Genomic DNA, 23,871 nt, shown 5'->3' on the forward strand with positions numbered 1-23,871 from the left:
CCACGACAGCGGGCCTGCTGCTTCTTTCACAATCAAAACTTCAAACTGCATGTGTGCCTCATTGTTGAACAGCCACTTATCCATCAAAGACTGGAAGAAAAATCCCGTCTGAATAGAGGACAATAAGCAATAAATCTGCACAACATCTCCGACAGTGACTCTTGATTTTGATGTGTTTGTGTGCAATTTCTATTAATTTATTGTTGCAATTAAGAGCATCCTTTTCATTTGCATAAGAAAAGAAAGGAGGACCCTTGACAAGAATGCTAAATCAGCTTAAACCGAGGCTGATAACTCAGGAGCTTTCTGACAGCTTTTGGCTGATCATGTGACCATTTACATCTCTGGCCTTCTTAATAGCAAAAGCACTGGGTGCAAAACACGGGCAGGAGAAACTGCAATCACGCAGAAAAATGTTCAAAATTTCTCTAGTAGAAATGTGTTATTTTGACAAGGTGATTTTTCCCACTGCTCCACCAGGTATAAATTGTCAATCAATTTTTTTCAAGTTCGATACAAGTCCAAACTCCTCATTCCTCCCACCTTAAGGCAGGATGTTGATATCGGGCAGCTTCTGGTGTGACAGAAGTCCTGGTTGCTTGGCAACAGGTAGGAGTTTAGAGTCCGGTGTGAGTGTGACATCCAGGGTAAGAACAACCTGACAAGCCTGTGCTACATACACACACACACACACACATGTACGTACGCTTTACCACTGTTTGATGTGTGCACCTTACACATTTCTTGCAAGAAGTGGGATTAGACGGAGCCATCAGTAAACTCCTCGGGGCAGTGCTGACATTAAACAGCACAAGTGTTTGAGAGATCGATGCAGGTACCTTGGAGCAGCCTTACCTCTGGACAACCACGCGTCCTTCATAACTGCACAGCTCCACATATGAAACATCCCTCATCAAAGGCAGCGGGACTGCAGACTGATATTCGGAGCTGCGAGGAAGCCTTGGAACTTCACAGGGTTTCTAAAGACCGAGACCCTCGCTTGCTGCGGGGGGGTCTGTGGCACCCAGCACGACGGATTTGTTTCATAGACAAATAAATGCCAACTATAACGGCTCATAACGACATGGCAAATGGTCCATCATCATTAAACGTTGGCAGAGCAACATCGCATTAGTAATGTTGTTCCCCATAAAGTCAGCAGTTTATGGGGCACGTCATGTTCTTTTTAGCTATTGACAAAACTATTCATATCCCACAGATCGAAGTTAAGGAGCAGCCTCCACAACGTCACCCGGTGCTCGCTGCATATCAGCGACTGTACATCATCCAGTCAGCGTGTCTATTTAAATAAACAGGTCACTCTCAACTTAAGATGCACTGTTCAAAACGGATCTGAGATCAAGTGTGTTTTTCTAGCTCTTATAAAAGTGGACCGGGGGGGGGAGAACAGCCATTATAAATTGGAAGGGAGAAACAGGAGCAAATATTGTGTAAAAACAGTGATAACACATTTTCTGACAACCCATCCAGCCAGACACTGAGTTAAAATAAGCTAAAGAGATATCACTATCAGACGTCTGAGAGGGCTGGCAGGCGGGGGTTTCAGACGGTCTGAAATGCAGTGTGGACAGACCATAAATTAAACAGAGAAACCCAAGGTTATACAGGTAACCAGGAACATTGCTTACATGAATACTTATTTTGACTATGTTGTTTAAAGACGCTGGCCCAGTGGCTTTACAAAAGGTTAAATTAACTGATGATTTGTAATTGGCCGATTGTCTGAGCGCATAGGGCTGTTTGTCCAGCTGGGCTCAACTCCAGCCCCACGCCAACCTCACTCGAAAAGCATTTAGTGGGGTGGACGGATGAATGGAAGGATAGCGACAAAAGACGTGATAACCAGAGAGTGTAACACTTGTGTTAACGGCTTGAACAAGCCAGAATTTCAAAGTGATCAAAAGCTAGAGGCCACTTTAAAAGTTTCTAGAGCGCTCGTGTTAATTTCAATTTCAGTCGCAATTTTCGTGTAATTATTCTAATTAATTATCTCTTCTTCTGCCAGCTGCACTGCTGCCACACTTTTCCGTTTTCTACTTTCTTTTGTCACGAGCACGTGTGCCGGTAAGGAGCTGCAAAGAAACCAGTGCACACGTGAGAGAAATCTGCAGCCAGGTTTCTCTGATATTTTGATTTTCAATAATAATGTTTTTAAAAGGAGATTATTGGACAGTTATTGGCTGCGACATTATGAAGTTTGTTTACAGAATAGCAGTAAAACCGCTGCACGTCACGGCTTGCTAAGTGTTTGCATTCACCCGTGGCTAGTAGATGTTGACCATTTATTTGACAAACCAAAAAAAGCACTTCCATTCGTATCACTCCGATTAACAACTGTACCAAACTGTGAGAGCAGAGCTGTTAACACAAGAAGGGAAATCAAATTTTATCACTGTTGACTCGCTGAGAATTTCTTCCTAATGATGCAAATCACACAAGCGCTCCCTTGTGTGCTCATGTTTTCCCCCTCCCATTTTCAGCAAAGAACTACAATCAACTTTTCATACTTTTTGTTTTGTTGCCATTATTTAAAGACCCTGATGCCAAAAAGAAAAAACAGAAGAAGCCAAAACAGCCCGCCATCCACAGACGGCGTGTGAGTGACAGCGAGGTTGTGAGACACGACAGGAAGAGCTATAAACAAGCTGTGTACCTGGGAGAATTTGAAGTTTAAAATCACCAAACATTTCTCAAAGATGCTCATTAGAAAACAAAAACAGGAGATTTGTTTTATTAAGAAAAAAAGAAAAGAGCAGAACGGGAAGGGACAAGCCTGCACGTACACCAATCAAAGCCTCGTTGTGGGAAAATTTTGGAGACTAGATCAGACGTCCTCACCTACCGAAGTTTCAGGCTGAATTGATATCTAGACAGTTAAAGTTAGATGAGCATGCCTTTTTTTGTGCCTACATTTGCCGAGGTGCTGAATGTTAATTCCGAACCCTGTAGCCCAGATGGATAAAATGTTAAAACTGTGAGCTCTTCATCTTAAAACAAAGCGGCAGTGTTTGCATATGAATTAATATATTTCTGATTAAATTTCTCTTCAGAGTTTCCTGAATTCCCTTTGTGTCTGTGTGAGGAAGCCGACTGATGTGCCTATCTTTTCATGCATCTCTCAGTTGTTGCACTTCATCCGCTTTTCAAACATGGCTTTGCTATGTACAGCCAGCCACAAGTGCATGTGTGCACGTGTACCCCCGAAAAACCTGTCACGGCCACGTTTCTCATTCCCAATCAGTTGTCAGGCTGTAAATGAGTGGTTTGAATTTTGCAGATCGCTGCTGAATCACACCACATCAGTGTCATACATGTTTATGACACTGATGGTGGAGGCGGGGGACTGCAGCACAACGGAGAGAAAAACAAACAGGTCTCCAAGGTGATCGAGAAGATTTCTGAGACTGAAACCAATGTGCTTATTATGAGACTGGCAGGCTAAATAGGCTGGAGGATGAGCCAAGAGCCCGATGGAGCACAGTAATCACTGGCAAATTGCAAATCCAGGTTTCAGCACACAAACACTTTACATAATGATTCTATGAAGTTGCACATGTCATACATCTGTAGCAGACAAAATGCAAAAAAAAGAAAAAAAAAGAAAAGAAAACTGGCTCATATCTGGGTTGAAACACTGCACAGAAGGAGTCCAAATAGAGGCATAATTCAGTGAAAATTGGTTATCTATGTGGTTCACAGATTTTGCGTCTGGTGTACCTGTTGCTGGGTCAACAGTCCGTTCAATCAAGTGGTCATCTTGGTGAACCCACTCGCCGTTGCACTTGAAGTAGATCTGCGTGGCCGGGGTGGAGCGGCAGGTCAGAGTCACCGGCTTGTTCTTTACGATGTACTCGTCCTCCGGCTCTACCAGGAAGTGAGGTAACAGGTCCGAGAAGGCGGCGGGAAGCGTCGCCGTGGCAGCGTGCTCAGAACCTTGGAGGATAAAGAGGAGGAGGAAAAAGATATTCAGAGAGATGTCAAATAAAAGTGAAAAAGAAAAGCTTTCTAAGTATTTCAAGTTGTCATGAAAGCAGGAGCTGAACCTTGTCGTACTTCGTTGTTGTGACTGCTTGACTGGTGAGCGAAAACGCAAGAAAATATCTAATGCAGGGATTGGGAGTCCTTGGTGAATTTGAGCTCATACATATGCACACGAGCGAGGCAGAAGAAGACAGAGAGAGACAGATGGACAAAGAGCAAAAAAAAGTGAGACGGAGCTGCGTGGAGCAGAGTTGGCAGTGATGGAGATCAGCCTCGCGTACTCTTGGCTGGGTCGCTGGGATAGCAAAGTCCATGTCTTTACTCCAGCTCTTAATCACAGCCCTTTAACATCACCACTGATGGACCAGCAGCCATAAATCCCCATCTCAACGACTAGGCCACTTCACACTGTGTTATATGGTTCTTCATCCGGGACTCTAACTCTACCCACATTAAACACGACAGGGCACGAGGCAGGGAAGGTTGATGACTGACAGCTAAACAGCCTGTTAACTTAAAATCACTTCCTATATCCAGTAGATGTCTTTTTATTCCTTTAAAATCTCACATGACATATAAATGACATGTAAAGGAAGGAGGCGGGAGGGGGAGAGAAACACCTCGGAGATAGGGAGCTGTCCTTGCTCGGATGATGCCACAATTTACGGCAGACTTCTCGCTGAAAAATGTGCTATCCAAATGCTGAGTGACACAAAAGAGCCTGCAGCGCACACATCCTTCCTCCATGAACACACTTTCTCGCTCTCTCTAAACATATTAGCCTTGCGCGAGAGATAGCGAGAGGACACAGAACGGAGTAGAAAGAGGGAAATAACCTCTTTACATCACCGACACTCAAGGGAGACCGGTAAATCCCAAAATAAAACCCCTCTAAAAGGAGTGCGATATTAATTTACTGCCCTGAATCCAATATGGCTGACAAACCAGGAATTAACAACCTTCTCCATCACTCCCCGTGCGGAGGGAGAGGACGGCAGTCCACATCTCACACAATGAAAACGCCAGCACTCGTGCTGACCTCTCTCCCCCCCCCCACTCCTGTCGTCCTCCCTCGTCCGGCCTTTGTTCATCCTTACAGCTTGCCGATGCCCGGGTCAGGGATAATATTACATTGCATCATAAATACCAATCTTCAGATGAAGACATTATCTGTCAGTTCCTCCCCCGCTACACATTATATTATTGTCTCTCTTTCTTCTCCCTTTCTTTCCCTTGTACCCCTGTGTGCTGAGTTGCTAATTTATCAGGATGAGATACAGTGAGGCGCGGCCCTGGTGCTGTCACTGAACCCCATTAATGTTGCGTGTACATGTTTAACTCTTAATGAAAACTAAATGTTCTGTGTCCAATGAACGACATACATCACTTGCTGACACGTTGCCATTTTCCCCGTTTTCCTCATTTTCCGAACACATTTTCCTATTGCATGCATTTGCAGAGGAAAAAAAAAAAGACAGCTTTCTATTCGAGCGCCTGACATTACTGACTGCGCATGCGAGTGTATGTTTAGGCCATAGTTCATCTTGGATGGAGAATATAATTGCTTTAAAGGAGAGCCAAAAACTTTGCTAATAAACAGCGTGGGCCCAGCAGGTCAGGCTGTTTGAAAATGTGTTGTTCCTAATGATGGCCAGTTCTTCAAGTGGGCCTGATTCCAGCTTTGTGACTACAGCCATTAGCCGGTTGGGCTGACCCCCCTGTACTCCCTGCAGACTGAGGACGACAGCTCACTAAAACAGTAGGCGAGACTCACCTCGCACCTGCCAGGTTAATCATCTCATAGAGGACAGATGATGTTGAAACAGAGTGAAACCCAAGCCACCCGAGAAGGCTGACAAGTTGTGAAATGACTCGACGAACTACCGATGTTAACTCGCCACCGACTTCCCATTTGCAAGGGGTCACATTCAGAGCGAACTCTCAACTTTTGATGATGTTGCCAATTTGTGTTTTTGAGTGTGTCACAAGGGGTGCAAGGGAGGGCGGTTAGCCTTCCGTTTTAGTGCATGTGCTTTAGGTTAATGAGGTTAAACACGTAATTTCTTTTGAGAAGCAAATTGTCATTTTACGGAAGAGAATTCAAGTCACGCACCGCTTTATGTCAAACCCATAATGGAGGGCTGATGCGTACTAAATTGGCTTAGATTATTGTCACGACACAACATACTTCAAAGTCAACGTGCACACGCGCTTGCTCGCTCGCACACATAGGGAGTATCAGCCACTTAACTGACTTCTTGCGGGTCAGTGCACAAATCAAGACGTACAGCCCTGCATTATATTCCGCTGAGTGTGATTGGCTCGGGCCGCTGTTAATTGTGAAATGCATCCGAGCCCATTGCCAGATTATTCTGTACGCGCGCAAACAACAAACAGCGGACGCTAAACGTCTCCCTTGTTGATCATACAGCCATGACACTGTTTTAATTGCTACAATATGGTGAATGAGTTCCTGGGGCCAGGCCACTGTTTGGACTCCTGCAGATTTTCCTGTAAAGAAACCGGGATTCTTTCTTCTTCTTCTTTAAAATTCTTGTCGTTTTTTTAAAAGAAACACGCCAAGTTTTGCCCTGATATTTGTCTGCAGCTGCTTTTCTCTTGAGAGACAATTCAGAACACACAACCTCAAATGCACACACACAACAACAAGGGTGCACCAGCTGTCAGTGTGCTGAGCCATGATGTCCAGGGCAGATTTCTTGCTTCACACAGACCCCATGACTCATCTGTCCTGCTGACCACATCAACTCCCAAGTCAGGGGCTGATAAGATGATAAAGTTGTTATGATGCCGTCAGAAAAAAAACACTTATAATATATAAATGTTAAAATCTAAAAAATGAAATGATAATAACAACAATTATATTCCTGTAACGACTGCAACTATATATGCTTGTTTTATATTATCACACAGGATTAGATTTTGCAGCTTTGATGGTAACACAAGACCGTTACAATCTTCAATACTTCGTAATGATTTCTACTCTAGTGTCATTTACTTTGCAGGAGCAGGCTTCTTTTCCCCCTCGTATACACAGAAAGCTCACGTCTCTTTTCTAAACAAAATCCAACATACTGTAGATGTGCTCCGCTTTTTAAATTTTGCTTCCATCTACATGAAAAGCAGAAAGCGACACAGTACGGCGATGTCAGCCGGCGAAAAAAACAAAACAAAACAAAACAAAAAAAGGGAAAAGAAAAACGTAGCTGGAGAGGAAATAACCCTCTTTTGTGTTTCTCCCTCACAGCACCAACACATCATATGCTCTTTGGAGCCAATTACATTTTTTTTCTCCCAACATCATGTCCCTGAAGTAAAGCATCATTGAGCAATCACTGGGCATAATTTACATCAGTGTGATAAACAGCAGCTATAACAAGTGTTTTATGACACCATCAGTGCCTTACGATGTCCTCTGAAATTAATTCAATTAAAATTACAATCCATAATATTATGCAATTTCTTGTTTGGCTATTAACAGCAAAGCTAAGATCAAATGTGTCTCGACCGCTTTGTTGGTTGATGTTTTCCGTCCGAGTGCCTGGGTTTGTATGAGTGGGTTTCCGGACTCTCTTAAACAAGTGAGTGTCTTTATTCAGTGATCGCTCTAAACGTAACGTATGTACATAATGGTTCTGGGAAGAGAAGCGCTGATCAGGTCGAGTTAGAAATGCTATCTATATGCCCGTGACGGCATTTACATCGAGAGTGAAAAATGCAGGAAAACGAAGGGATGAGTGCGGTGATAGGGGGGTGGAGGAAAAAAAAAAAGCTTCCTCCACCATCATATATAATCTGCTGCACGGCTGACTGATGTATGTTTGTCCCCAGATGAGAAATATTTACTTCAGAGTACATTTTTCAATGAGACAAACACGCTTCAACAAGCACTCGAACCACAAACACAGGCACATTTGGTATCAGGAGCATGCGTGCTCCCCGTATACTGTACACTTACATGCCATCCTGGAGCCGAGACACATATATGAACGCCCAAAAAGTGCATGTATGCAAAAAAAAAAAAAAAAAAAAGACCACAACAATGCAAAAGAGCAGACGAAAACAAAAAAAGCTGCTCACAAACAGCTTTGTCTTTCAATCAATGAGAGGTGCAGAATTATGCATGCAAAAAAACAGAAATGCTAAAAAGCAAAATCACACTATGCAATATCCCTGGTCATTAAGGTCGGTCTGCAAAACAATCAATTACTGTCAGCAGATATCCACCAGTATAGAAACTGCTTTCATGCATTAAATAAACATGTACTAGCACCGGCACCTACTGCAACCCAAACTTGCATCAGCATCAGATATAAGAGGATGCAGATGCTTTAAAACTATATTAATAAATAAGAGTATGAAGGACAGAAGGAGAATATGAGCCTCGAGGAGGATGAATATGTAAATTGTCCTCACGCATGCCACGTATGACGTTATTACAACCCCCCACCCTTAATTGAATACAAAATTGGATGCTAAGCATATAGCGGTGATGCGGGCCCTTGCACATGTGCTTGCATATATTCATCCTAGATACTAATAACGTGCTGCCCACAGTGCTCCCGAAGAGGACATTTCCATAATAGATGCGCTTCTGAAGCTTCAATCTCATCGTCAACTTTGAGAAGTGCCTTCAAAAGCCGGAGACATAAATCATCATTACTCAAAAAACAGGCGTCTCTTTGTTTATGTGATTAAATGCTTTTGCTTGTTTTGTCATTAAACAGTTTGTCAGTAGAAGGAAAGGGAGGAGGAAGAAAAAACAAGTGTGGAGCTGTTGTGTAAATATAGTGCACAACAACACCATTAATGAGCCTTACACCTTTGAACAGGAGCCTACACATTTACTTATTCCGCTTTGTTGATTCCTATTTATCAATTTTCCTTGTCATTGTTCCTTGAAGTAACACCTCGGCGGGGGTTGTGGTGGTGGCGGCGATGGTGGCGGTGGATCTAGGCAGGGAAGCAACTCTGTGCCGTCTAGCACCGACACCCCGCGTCAGCCCCCCACCTCCCCTCGCTTCAGCTCACCTTTCAAGGCGACGCAGTCATGAAAGGCGCATTTGCCTCGAAACCTATGAGACCATTTTAAGTTTTCTGTCAGGCTAAAAGAGCTGACATTTTGAGAGCGCAGCGTAAGTGAGAGCACGCTGGAAGTTGAGCGACTTGATGCGAGGATTTCTTGTCCTTGCAAATGTGCAGTTTGTGCAAAAGGTGTGTGAATAAATGGCTGAAAGTGATGCTTAAAAAGGAGCAGCACAGCTGGGAGCTGGAAATCTGTGCGCAGAGAGAGTTTGGGATTTTAAACAGGCCCGTGGTGATTCCGAAATCACATTCTTATTGTCGCAAGTGCCGTTGGCGGAGCGGACTGAGGGTCTCCAAATTAGACGAAAACATGCATATTCATTGCTCGAGTGCCACAGCTGATGCTTTGTGGCCATTCATTTCCAGATGTTTCTGCACACAATGCAAACAGTCTTTGGGCTGAATCGGCCTCTCACACAGTCACTTCTTATATCAGTGGTTTCATTGCTGGCTGTAACTTCCCAGTAAGATTATTTAGCGACTGCACTTACTTGGGTGTGCTACTCATGTGTGTATGCGATCCTCTTTGATTACAAATTCGAGTACACAGGAAATTAAGCACGAGAGCACTTGGCCATTTTGTAGGAAAATGAGTAAATAAATAAACTTCTGATCATTACCTTATATTAAGGCCTTTGTTTTTACTAAAAAATATGTAATTCAAAAGCAGAGCATTGCAAATATCAAGTTGCCTCATTACTGTGAGTAGAAATGTGCTCGTCTTGGAGCATTTATGTCGAAAAATTACTTGAGCTCCCACGAAACAGCATAAAAGGCAGGGGGAAAAAAATCATAATTCAGAAGCATCTAACTGCTTTTCAGTGTTTGGAGTAAAAAGGTCACTTCAACCAAGCAAAACATACAACTGAGAAAACAATGAAAGGCCAAAGATCAAGTACTTTAAAAAGAAAATGAAAAGAAACTACTGAATATTTTTGGAAAATTCAAAAACTAAAAAGCTGAGTGAGGAAAAACGGTTTTTATTGCTCTCCTGTAAAAGTCTTCACAAACACGAGACACGCTTGACAGATTTGGCTCATTTTAGAGGAACATCCAAAACGCCTTGCAATGTAAAATGCCTCCCGATTCTTCAAAGCTTCACCTGTTTGGCACTTCGGTGCATGATGTTTCTCAAAAGAGCCACGGAGATTTAAACACATTTGACTTAATAACTGCATACAATCCTCAAAGGAAGTAAAGACATCCACCGCTGGCAGGAGGAGCAGAGCCAGTCGCAGTCTTTGCCATGCGAGGCACGCACTCGCTTGCGGATTTGTCGTCCCCTTGCGCTTAGCCGGAAACGAGGTTATCCAGAAGCAAGTTGATTATAGGACTCGGAGCAGGCATTGGGAGAAACGGAAACGCAGACGGAGAAGTAAAGGAGGCCTTAAATCTTTGAAATGGAAGTTAGGAAATAACGAGAGGGAGGAGGAAGAAAAAGACAAAAGACAATTTAGATTACCAAATTAATCCTTTAATTACCAGGTATGCCTACAGCTAAAATGGTTTCACACACTGAATTTTACAAGGGCAGAACAATCAGGAAAGTGAGCCAGAGTGCCATAATTATCCCAAACTATAAACTTAAGAATAAAAAAATAAATACAGAATGGCGACATCGACTACTGGAGGACAAAACTAAATAAAGTGTATTAGCACCCAGCTTCAAACCCTGCTGAGTTGATGGAACATAATTCTTCCATCGGCATTCAGTCTCATTATAGCATTAATTCATGATCCTTTTGTGCTGATCAGAATAGAAATGTTTCATGAAAAGATACGAGCAATATTCTATTGCTCTAACCTATCCTTCTAAGGCAACAAGACCCCCTAAAAATAGTAGAAAAATGCTCCCCTCACTTTAACAGTCAAAAGTTTTTGTTTGTTTATTAGTGATTTATACATACGGTTGGCTAGGATGCTGGAAAAATGGCACTAACTGCTATAATGTCATATGTTTCAATGCTCATACTGCAAATGCCTTTTTACAACTAGATGGAAATGTGCTCTCTTTCCGCTGCCCTTGCACCAGTCCTCACAGAAAACACACAGAAAAATCACTTTAGTGTCTGTCCAAAAGAACATGTTGGCAACGCAACAAACCAAACACTTGCTGATGTCTGCAGAAGCTCCTTAAAGTTTTTCCAAGGGCTTTTTGACACAAACTATATTAAACGCACCCTTGTGACACTTACCAACCACCTTAACCCGCCTATTCATTTCTCTTCCTCCTCCTCATCTCATCATTTACCACCTTCCCAGTAAAGATCCTGTTAGAAACAAATAGAGGGTGACTTCTATCTAATTACCGTGACGGAGCTCGGAGGCTCCTCGGCATTAGACAGAAAATTAGAACACAACACGAAGATATGATCAATAACGAGGCTAAGACAAGCCATCACCTGTTCAACTTTAATAACCTTAACACAATGGCAGAGCCAGCTTTCCAATTTGCCATGCCACCAGCACTTGTAGAGGTGACACACTATGCTACTGGATCTGCTAATGACTCACCATTAGGGTGGAGGAAGCACATGCTCAGTGTTTAGACTGTATTTTTGGCAGTACGGGACAGGGTATGCATGTGCACACAGTAGAGGAGTACCCAGACTTTCTTAAACTAAACATTAAAGAAAGAATTCTAAAATAAATACCTGATTGCACATTTTGATCTGCTCTGCATCCTTGGTGAGTTCAGCATAACGAGTAGGGACACATGAAACCGCAATGTTATATACAGATCTCTGTAAAAAGCAGTTGTAGGATGTAGTCAAAGACAGGGTAGCAGGAGTCACTGAGACTGCAGGACAGACAGCTGAGTGACATCAAGGACAACAGTGACTTGGTGAGTATGCCACTACAAATGGGGAGTTTATCTCCCGGATCCAGTCTAGCCAGCAAGAAAGCATTGAATCACAGTTAACACTGTTCACATATGGCAGCGGTTCTCAAACTGTGGCAGCAGGTGATGTGTGGATGTCTAGGGGAAAGTGCCTGCAGTGAAACTAAGTTGAAAGAGTTGGCTGATGGTGTGTAGTAGAAATTCAACTTTCATTTTTAATTAGTAATGAGTGATAAAAAATGTGAGGAAATGGTCATAAAGAGAAAAAGCTTAAGAATCAGAGACATGAGAATGAATGACCTGGCCTAAAGTGAAGATCTAAAGTAGGTGATCAGCAGTGTGGAGCTGATATTGGTCTCAAGTCATACCATTGGCCTGATTCTTTCTTTGCATGCGCAAATGGCTAACAGGAATTCAAAGGAACAATATACTTAAATAATAAAAAATGTTTCCATAGTGTAGCGGTTTACACATTTACCTAACAAGTGAAAGATTCAGTTTTGTCCTGGGAAGAGATGAATCCCTTTGGGTTTGCGTTAGGAAAGGCAATAGTGCAGAAAGATCAGCCAAATCAAACAGGCTACGCTGTTTGATTCGCTGTGGCCGCTGTGGCGACCCCTTGTGAACAAGAATAATCCCAAGTGCCGATGGCCAGAGGACTGCTGGTCTTGCAGTGTCTTCTGAACACCAATATATATGAACAAATTTTCATGGTAGTCTGTCCAATAATTGTTATGAGATTTCATTTTGCACCAAAGTGGCAGACAGACAGCAACTGCTGTCCTTTTTAGCCATGCCTCCAGCGTGGCTGTTCACCCCCGATCCCTCACTTGAAGAGCCAATAAACACAGATACATGAGGAAAGTCAAAGAGGAACATCAAATGCCAACTCCCAGCTTCTATAATCCATGACTATGACGAGATTAACGAATGTTCTAACGGCAAGAAATGCAGACATGCGGCAGAGGCACCGTCAAAAAAACCCCAAACACATTTACCACAATGTCACATGTTCACAAGCAGCAGAGACTCAAATCCAGAGGATCTGGACCTGAAAGAGAAATATAACTGGGAATTATGTAGATAAGTGTGAACCTGTATAGAAATGAAAGGCAGAGCTGGTTATCTGATATGACTTTCTCCCCCAAAGCAAACCAAAGCGCATCTGAACTGTACGCGTGTTTAGGGTATCAGTCGAAGGCAGCGGCGGCGTGCAAAGTGGGGAAACTCATTTCAACCTGAACAGCTTTCTGATTATTCTCTAAGTTTTTTTCCCTCCTTCCTCTCCGGCAGCTCCTTCCAGTCCCCCTGGCATGACAACCAAAAGCAAAGACACACTGGCAGCTGTGACTTAGCAATGCATGAATACAAATCTGTTTTGGAAGAAGTACCGCTTTCATTACTCAGAACACACCGTCTATTCCATTTCAGGTTAATCTACCTAAGAAAAAAAATTTGAGTTTTCTTAGCCAATTTGAGGAAGTTATATTACAAATGAAGTGCTAACAATAGTGAACAAAATGAATTCCCGAGTGTGTGACAGCAGCCACATGTAAGAAAAGACAAAAGACAGATAATGTTCAGTCAAAATCCCAGCGAGTGTAGCTGGCTCGACAGCTCAGCTTCCTCACTTAAATGAATATTCTCCTCTTTGAGGTTGACTCATCTTATTTGGCCTTTAACCGTGCATTGGTAATCACTCATGTAATTTGTACATGACTCCCTACCTAGTCATGTACATTAGGAGTGACGGCAATAGTGCCCTAAGAACATGCAGTACGACCCTGTACACTTAGAGGTGACTAATAACAATAATGACGTAGGCTGATGCGCAGTCACCGAAACATTTGCCATCAGTGAGGTGAAAGTAAAAGAAACTGCAAATGGAGGAAATTTAAAAAACGAAAAAAAGAAAAAGAAATCTGATGACCAGCTGCTCAACAACACATTCAAATGAAATCACTGCTTCCTAAAAATGGAGTTTCTACTTGTTTTTCCTCCCAGACAGTCTAATTTGTTTTGCTTTAACAGCATTGAAACTCGAATAAAAGGAGCTAAAAGATGGTAACGCACTTGAGCACAGTGCTTGTTCTGCCTTAACCCTGCAGATCGGATGTGATGTTGTGGGCTTTAAGCTACTTCAGGCTCTGACTGGTGATGCCTACACAATGCAATTTAAACACAAAACTCCCACCTTTGTCTGGAGAAAAATAAAGGTGTGATTTCACCTTATGAAAATTGCTTTAACGATACAAAATGTCAGTAGGTTTGTAATGTTTCATTTGCCTAAACACACGACATTAGACATTATACTGCTCAAAAAAATAAAATAAAGGAAGGCTTTATCAGCACATCAGATCTCAATGGGATATCTACACTGATAAGGACTGGGTAATCTGTTAAGAATGAAAGAGTGCCACATCGTTTGATGGAAATAAAAAGGATCAACCTACAGAGAGCTGAATTCACAGACACCATGTAAATCAAAGTGAAAAACTGATGCGTCAGGCAGGCCTACTTTGATTAAATTTCAGTGCCACAGCTCAAAATGGTCCTCAGCAGTTTGTGTGGCATGTCTGACAATACTAGGGCGTGCTCCTAATGAGACGACGGATGGTGTCCAGGGAGATCTCCTGGAGGACGATCAGTTCCTTCATCTCCCAGAACTGTTTGCATTTTTTTTAGTGCAGGCATTGTCCCACACCCAGAGAAACCCAGAACCCATGCTGGTGCATTGGGTCCTGGTACCTAATTGCAGCCAGGGTGCCGTTGTCTAGCCTGTAGAGGTATGTGCATCCCTTTGTAGATATGCCTCCACAAACCATCACTGTCCCACCACCAAATGGTCATGTTGAACAATGCTACAGGGATACCATTCCCCACGGCTTATGTAGACCCTTTTTGTCACATGTGTTCCGGGTGAACCTGCTCTCACCCGTGAAAATTGTAGGGCACCAGTGCTGAACCTGCCAATTCTGGTATTCGATGGCATATGCTAATTGGGCTCCACGGGCTGAGAAGTGAGCACAGTGCCCACTAGAGGATGTCAGACCCCCAGGGCACCCTCATGAAGTTTGTTTCTGATTGTATACTCAGAGACATTCACACCAGCAGCCTCCTGGAGGTCACTTTGTAGGGCTCTGGTGGTGCTTAGTCCTGCTGATGGGTTAAAGACCTGTTTAGCTCTCCTAGAGTAACTGACTCTGTCCTAGAATGTCCTCCATGCTCTTGAGACTGTGCTGGAAGACACAGCAAAACCTTCTAGCAATGGCACATATTAATACACCAACCTGGAGGGGTTGGACTACCTATGTAACCTTTGTAGCACACATACATTTTGGGTGTTGTCTCATTCTTAATGTCATTAACAACAAAGGATTTGAAACTGATTATCAACTCTAATTTCCCTCGGGATGAATAAAGTATTCTGATTCTGATTCTGAACTCTCCCAGCTACCTAACTGACCACAGCAATATCCAAGAAGTTTATTAACCTGATGCTATACTCTATTCAATTTTGTCCCTTTCATTTTTTTGAACAATCTGTACAAAAACAAGCAATAGAAAAGGACAAGAAGCAGAATAATCTTATAAACTATGTGTACTGGTGGATTTAGCTAATTTTATTGAAATAACATTGTCTGGGACTTCATTATATTCCAGACTAATACACATTTGTTGGTACCCAAATCACTTTGGGACAGACTTTTTTGGACAACAATAGAGCTCCACAGGGGAGGAACAAGAATGTCAAGTTCTGGATCAAATAACATGTGACCTTAACAATAACAAAACCAAAGCAGTATTGGATTAAAGTACACCAAGTTCTTTTCCTTATCCGCCAGGACAAGACACACTGGGCCTTGTGCCTGAGCCAGATAAGCAGCACACAGGGCACTTCCTCCTGGGCCGTTACAGCAACTGATGATCTTCTGACAGATGATGTGATGAGGTGGGACAGTGCCGCTACGCTGCTAATAATACCTCACTGCAAATAAGGGCTGAAGACATGCACCATCTGATAACAAGGAAGCAGCTCTCAATGTGCAAAAGGTGCCTGGAATTTTTAGCATTTCCTTTTTTTTCTCCCCCCTTTTTTTTCGTCTCTGCAATCTTCCCTCAAGTTATCAGCGCAATTATTATTTAAATTAATTTAAAAAAGAGAGCAGCGGGTTGAATCAACACGATGGTGTAGAATTTCTACATGTTTACCTTCGGAGACCTTGTTTAAAACGCAATTATTCAGTTCTGTAGTAAACTCGAATTGCACTTGAAAAATTTATCATGCTGAACTTGTGCAGTGGCTGTTTTCCAGCACTCTGAAATTGAAAATCATTTACTGTGTGGTATGCTAAAAATGGCAAGATGTAATAACATTTCCAAAGTTAATCTACAAATAAACAAACTACAAATACACCGAGATATAGCAGGTGACAATGGCATCCAGAATTAAAGCGTGCCTTCTGTTTACATTCAACAAAGCCTAAACACTCAGACGAAAAAGCTTAGTGGTGCTATTGTACTAAGTCACTTGCAGGGGCTACAGCAAACGTATCTGAATTTATAGGTGGACCCCCTTCCTCCAACCAGATTTACAACAGGACACAACATAGAAACTCACTGAGATCCTCCGATTGAGAAGTGTGGCTTTCAATCTGTCACCTGTGCATTGTGAATACAAAAGGGGCCTATAAGTAAATACTTTGTTATTGCAGTATACAGGTTCTGCAAAGCAGCCCTCTCTCCAACAATGCCAACAATATATTTTCTGGGTTTTTCTTCCTCTCTGCCTTTTCAAATCCACGAGGAGTCTTGATGGCCACACTCTACTACACAGAGACACAAATTGCTTCCACATCCTACCCAGTAATGTACATGAACAATAGCAAAGCATTAGGTGGCTAGCAATAAATATCTGAAAAGAGGCACTTTGCTCCAGGAAAATATACCAATAGAATTCCAGGTTTGGGGGTAGTGCAGTAATCTTATCGGGACTGTCGACCAATGTGCAGAAAACTGTGAATGAACAGTGCAAAGTGCTTTAACGGCAAGAAAGATCATTATCTAAATTAATAAGAACACTTTTTATAAATTGAGTCAGCACGTCACCTTGTTCCTTCTTGAAAGCAGTATAGAAAGGAGAGTCATTGTGACTAACTGCAATTAGGGCTTTTCTTGTTTGACTGTAAAACTAGCAGGAAAATGGAAGTCTCAAACTATAGGCTCACTTTGAGAGCATTTGAATGTCATTTGGATAATGGAGTGGTATTCAAGGGTTTTTTTTTGAGGGGGGGGGGAGCTGCTTTGAAAAGCAAGGCAGACGAAGACCCCGAGAGGCACCATCAACACGATTTGGTTTTAATGACAATTCAAAATTTGACAAAAGGGGAAATGTTCTCTGTTCTAAATTTAGCATGACAGAGCTGATTTCACTTTCAGATGATCTTTGGCTAAATAATGAGCCACTTCGTTGTGCAGAGCTGGACGTGCTTTGGCTTCAAGGTAAAATGTGAACCTGCTGCTGCCAGTCCTTTTTAGATGAGCAGGTGGGGGAAAAAAAATACAGGTGCTCCAACAAGCTTCAAATCACACATTACATTTTTAAACACACACCACTCCAGCTAATACTTGTTCTAATTGTATCCAATTAATGTTGACATTTTACATGATCTGTCATCAGGTTTCCAGTCAAATTTATATTTTTTTCTTTCCTTTCGCCTTTATCCAGTTAATGAAAAATAGATACTATATGGCTGTTGCAGCTAACAGACAGGAAGTAAGGGGAAACTAACAATCTAGCTATTGAGGTTTGTTGGAAATGATACAGCCACTCCCCAGCTGGTTGGCAGTGGTTCTTGAGGTGAAATTGGTTGCAAAGAAAACAAAAATTTCTTCTTGTGATTGCTCTGGTTGCCGGTACTTTTTCATGCTCGTCTGCAAATACTTGCTAACCAGTAGCACTAGCAAGATTATTGACCTCTTTTCTAGTCTGGGCTTTGCTTCTTCTTCTTCTTCTTTTCTTTTTTTTTTTTAAATGTCTGCAAGACTTGGGGAAACCATTGCTTAGGGGTAATTTTGATTCCTATCTTTCATTTGATACAAAGGTGTCTACTGTCTTGCAGTCCTGTTTCATTTAGCTTAGACAAACAGCAAAAATTTGTCCATTACTGTCACAGTTCGATTTCGAAAAGGTCATCCATGCTCTCATTTTTATCCAGACTTGATTACTGTAATGCACTTTACTTAGGCATCAGCTGTGATAACACACACAGACTGCAATTAATTAAAAATCCTGCAGCCATGCTTTTAACAGGCCTTCACTGGCTACCTGTTAGCTTTGAATTGATTTTAAGATTTTATCGCTGGGGTTTAAGCCCTACACAGTCTGGCCCCTGCCCACATCTGTGAGATGCTGACTCCATATGAGCTCGGCCACTGCCTAAGAGCTCTTAGCATGCCCTTGTTAGTGGTTCCAAAGGCTCGTTTAGTCGCTAAATGCGGTCAAACCTTTGCTGTCTGGGCGCTGCAACCTTGTAATTCCTTGCCTGATTTGGATACAGAAGTTAATGGTTACAGAATTGCAGGAAAATTCTGTATCCTCCTTTAAATCTCTTCCTAAAACATATTAACATCAACATTTACTACTATTACATTACTACTATTTAGAGCTTTCTATAACTTCTAATGCTTTTAATGTCCTCAGTTTCCAGTTTGCATTGTACTTTTCACTGTTTCACTACAGTAGCTGGATGGTGTTCATATGCTAGTGACCAATCACAAGATGGTTTTTGCCAACCAGAAGGGGTGTACACATTTGTCTCCCATGACTGGCGGTTGCCAGATGATTGCTGACTGGTCTCTTGGCCTGTGTGACTCGGGTCTTATTCACTTGCTCTCACATTGTCACGTTGATTGTCCAAAAAGATGGACAAATTAAAGTCATGTGGACAGCAGTCACATGTCTGCAAAACACTGATACAAAGTAACAACACATGTGACTTGGGTCAACTTAAAAAAGAAAAAAAAAGATTCATGCATTTTTTTCTCCACCTTTTCTGTTCTTAGTTGAAGCTATTACTATCCCATTTGGGAATTTGGTTTGAACTTTGTAACATGGCAAATCAGACATATCAAACAACAGAGAGAATAAATTCAAGCACAAATCAATAGCAAGTGTAGGGAATAGATAAATGCTATTGCAAAAGAAAGAAATAAAATTGCAGAAACCACTGAAACAACCAGAGGCTGTACCTTAGGGCTGCTAAACTAAAGAGAAGGAAAATTAATTGACACCGGGTGGATGAAGGGATTTTGCTATGCACACTGAAGAAATGTTTAAATGCATTTTCCTAGGGTGAGGGAAGGTCTGCATTAAAACTAGGCCAAAACAGGAATAAAGAGTACAGACAGATACACCAGGAACTGTGTAGCGTTATGAGTATTATAAGTACAACTTATGAATCAGTAGCTTGTAGAACCAGATTTAGCAGCAACAATCTGAGACAGTTGTTTTCTCCATGACTTCATCTGTGTCTCAAATTAGATGTTGTGGAGGCCCACTCTTCTTTACAATGTTGCTTCGAGTTCACTGAGGTTTGCAGGCATTTGTTTATGCAAAACTTGTTATGCAACACCTCGATTCTTTTCTTATTCAGTCATTCTGTTGTATATGTGTTGCTTGGGAACATCGTTCTTTTTCATGACCCAATTTCAGCCAAGCTTTAGCTGTCGGGCAGATGGCCTTACATTTGACTCTGGGGGGGCGACCGTGGCTCAGGAGGTTGGGAAGCGCATCTGTAACCGGAAGGTCGCCAGTTCGATCCCCGGGTTCTCTGTCCTGGTCGTTGTGTCCTTGGGCAAGACACTTTACCCTCCCGCCTACTGGTGTTGGCCGGAGGGGCCGATGGCGTGATATGTCCAGATTTGGTGCTTTGGATTTGGTGTCCTCTGTCCAAAAGACAATATTCCATCATTGTGGTGTGTTAAAATGCAGCATTTCCCCTGGCACCCCTTCCAAACAGACCATAAACTTTTAGTTTATTTATAATCGTATTGATGAACTTTAACATTTAACATACTAACTGAGCCACAAGGTTTCATTTTTTTGAGCATTGTATAGTCTGACCTTGGGATGAATTTGTTGGGACGTCCACTCCCTTGACTGGCATTTTGTTAACATACGCTTGAATGCTCCAGGCCTATAAACTGCCAAATCTTCTGCTTTTATAGAGGTGCTCAAACTTGCGATGATCAGCTGATGATCAAGAGCATTTGGTTAGCAGCAATGGCTGCTACTTACTCTTAATTCCTATGTAAGCAGTAAGGGTGTATTTATATTTATTCTACTCCACCCCACCCCAATACACTCAGAGATACACATTTTTCTGTTAAATATAACAGGCTGTATTGTTATTTAACTACTTTTCCTGCTGAGTGCCATATTATGTTTTTATATCCTCCTTTTTGAAACCTAAGAATTGAAAGAATGTACTCTTTTTCACATGTCTGTATAGTCTATAGTCTGCATCAGACCAGGCTTTGAATAATTTTTTACATATAAAGCGTACTAATGTCATTAAGACATATTTCTGCCAACACTAGTGTTTGATATAAAAAGAACGAGGTGTGGGAAACAAAGTGCAAAATAAAGAAATTTCAACTTGAATTACGCTTCACAGACACCACTGTCATGTTATTTTCACAGTTTCTAAGATCCCCTGAACAAATGATTGTGGTTAAGCATCTCATCAGATAAAAGCCGATTGTATGCGCACTCAGATTTAGTAAGAGGGCCTTTTTTTTTCTCCCACCAAATTTTATGATGAAACCTTAAATTACTACGGTATTACTGTGGCAATGCATCGCCACTCAAGTTCTGTAATTAAATCTACATTTGTAATAAATGTACTGGTTATTATCTTGTCTGCTCTGCATTAATTTAGCTTCCAGGCTAAAATGGCAATGATGTTAGATCTATTGCACCAGTAAAACAGTGCAAATGGTGCAAAAAATACAGAGACCATTATTGCTGTGTTATCATTACAACTGTATTAGTGGTATAAGATATTAGTGACCCATAGCTGAAAAAAAATAAGCCCCTCAGAGGATCTAATGATCACTTTGAAGTCACTTTCATAAAATTCCAAATGATTTCATTTCACCTTCCAATTATCAATTTATCATCGTTTTCCCATTAGAGTGACTAGGACCTGTAATCTGTTGTCATTTGTTCTGTATTATGTTCAATATTACAGAGCTTTAAAAAGATGCACAACACAAAGCTCACTACTTTATTTCATTTTAATCAAATCATAGCCTGTCTCCACATGCAATAATATACAGGGTACACAGGGAAGGTGATGCATAAAACTTGCACTAGAACACATTTCAACAATGAAGCTGTTATTCTACAGTTTACCTACTGTGATCTAAAAACTAACATTCATTATTGGTGCATGGAGTATATGCTTTCACGGGCAAACAACTGATGTGTGCTAAGAACACGCTAAGGTATCAATTCATCCATTTCTTGGTTTTGACCATGTATCACTGCCAAACCTGGGATCTGTCAAGCAGTGATAGAGGATGCGCATGTTTGATCATGCTCACTGTCAGTCATCATTGTTACTGTATCAGTCTCAATTATACACACACACACACACACACACACACACACTTACTTTACAAAATGATTTCCTTCCTAAGCACTAAGAAGTGGCGGTAACTGATTAATCATGTACAGGGAGACGCTGTTTAATCACCCCAACTTAAATGTGTGACAAGAAGTTCACTTTGTCTTGTGGAGCAGCTTTAAATAACTAGTAGGGCAGAGAGAGATCAAATTCACCCGATACAGGTGACACCAGGTGTTTTTATTTCAACACATATAAGAAAAAGTTGGAAAACTTGCAGGATTTGGAAACTTTGCACAGGGTCATGCAAAAACACGATCTGTCAAAAGGTCAGACAAGGGGTGTGCTTGGTCTAAAACTTTTGGTTGCAGAGCTCCAGCTGGCTAAACAGGCTTGGCTAGACATCGAGCAGCACAATGAAAAGTTTCTGAAAACAATTCTTCTGTCAACAAAAGAAACTACACCGAGCTGATCTACCGGCTGATGATGTTTGATTAGAGGTTGGCAATGAAACAAACGGTGTATGTCTAGTCGTACTCAGGATGCCCTAATCTTTCTATCTGGATGGTTATGTTGGACAAGCTTAAGTAACCAGACACCTTTCATCTACGTCCTGTTAGATGAAATGACATGCATGTCTCTCTCAAGAGAGGGTGGCTGATAGTCAGCTCCTCTGATGTTCTGCCTTGGCTTGTCTGCAGCACAGCTCATATATGCCAAGGTCCACCTCACGGGGATAAAGATAACCTGCCATGTGTGATTTTTTTTTTGACATTTGCATGTTTTTTTAATTATTAATCTCTTTCCATTTTGATAAACAAGATGTGCAGTTTAATGAACATAGAGGCATGACAACCAAAACAAAACAGGAGTGTGGATAACACTGTATATTACATATCTGTAATAAAACACGGCATTTTATACAATAAGGACAATTATGTCTTAAGTGTATAAACTGTCTAGTTACATGTTAGTTCTGAATGTGTTGCACACTTGTTAATAGTGGCAAAAAATTCAAAAGCACTTACCACAAACTATATTTACATCTTATCATAACGATCGTAGCATAATTATGCATTTGTTATATAACTCCTCCTAATCAGTCTGGATTAGATTTACTATAAAATTCCAACCAGGATTATCAACATCTTTATAGCATTTGGGAATTATTTTAATAACACTTAAATTATTACAAATTATATACATTATGTGTCATATTATATAATAAACAGTGACATTATGCGCATGTTGTTTGTTTGCTTCACTAAACAAATTTTAGTGCAGCGACATTTTGGGGTCACTGGAATATGTCGTCATATCTCAAAATATGTGTTCAACAGTGAAGCTTGTGTTTGTAATAGATTACTTTGACTTTTACAATGAATATTTAGCTTGCAAAGAGAAAGAAGAAGAAATGTATGAATTAATAATTTGTTCAGTGTTTATGAACAGCTATTTCTGACTTTATATATAAATAAAATGAAGACAAAGAATTATACGATAAATTAATACAAATGTGTTATGTGTGTTCTAATACATGAGCAGCGCAGAAGCACTGCAGACCTGCTTAGTTTAGTTTAAAGAAGTGATCATTCTTTACCCCTCCTAGCCTATGTTTAAGAGACAATGCATGCAGGCGCATTACAATCTTTACAGTATAACCCTGTTAGAAGCTAAAGATTGAAATCATTTATGTTAAAATAAACCCCCCTGCAATGTAATGCAGATGAGATTCTCTGTGTCTTGGTTCACACACACACACACACACACACACACACACACACACACACACACACACACACACACACACACACACACACCAAAGTCCAAACATAACATGACTGAATAACCACAACAGCACAAATAAGTCATTATTTCAACATGCACATCAGCAGTCCTGTGAGTCTTTGCTCTTCCATAGCTGGAGAAATCACCGCCTTGGATTCTGCGCTATTTTAAACAGTTTTATTTTATTTATTTTTAAATGTCGGCTGCGCTAAATGAGGTAATGGGACTTAATGCAAAGTGATATGGCTCTAATGAGTTACACGGACAGACTCGGGCAATAGAGCCCGTCTATCAAATCTGAATAAGAAACAATACAGCATTATATTGCAAGACTGCACAACAGCTTGGTGTTAACATTCGCAGCTCAAAGGCATTAACATTACAGTATCAAAATGTTTATGTCTGTCAGTATTAATTCGGCTACAATTACAAAGGGCTGAATTAGCATGCTATTTTTTTGTGCAAAGAAAATAAAAGGCAACATAGAACAAAACAGTTAAT

At 41.3% G+C, this 23,871-nt stretch overlaps 1 protein-coding gene across 2 annotated transcripts in view; it reads right to left on the reverse strand.

Moving 5' to 3' along the window:
• unc5a (unc-5 netrin receptor A) overlaps positions 1 to 23,871 on the reverse strand; it is a 156,372-nt gene that overhangs the window by 74,883 nt on the left and 57,618 nt on the right. For both annotated transcript variants that reach the window (XM_080900226.1, XM_080900225.1), the window contains exon 2: positions 3,739 to 3,954. In XM_080900226.1, the coding sequence (XP_080756352.1) occupies positions 3,739 to 3,954 (216 nt within the window). The remainder of the gene's footprint in view (positions 1 to 3,738; positions 3,955 to 23,871) is intronic.

The sequence above is a fragment of the Rhamphochromis sp. 'chilingali' genome (assembly GCF_963969265.1).
Source record: "Rhamphochromis sp. 'chilingali' genome assembly, chromosome: 13".
Lineage (NCBI taxonomy): Eukaryota > Metazoa > Chordata > Actinopteri > Cichliformes > Cichlidae > Rhamphochromis > Rhamphochromis sp. 'chilingali'.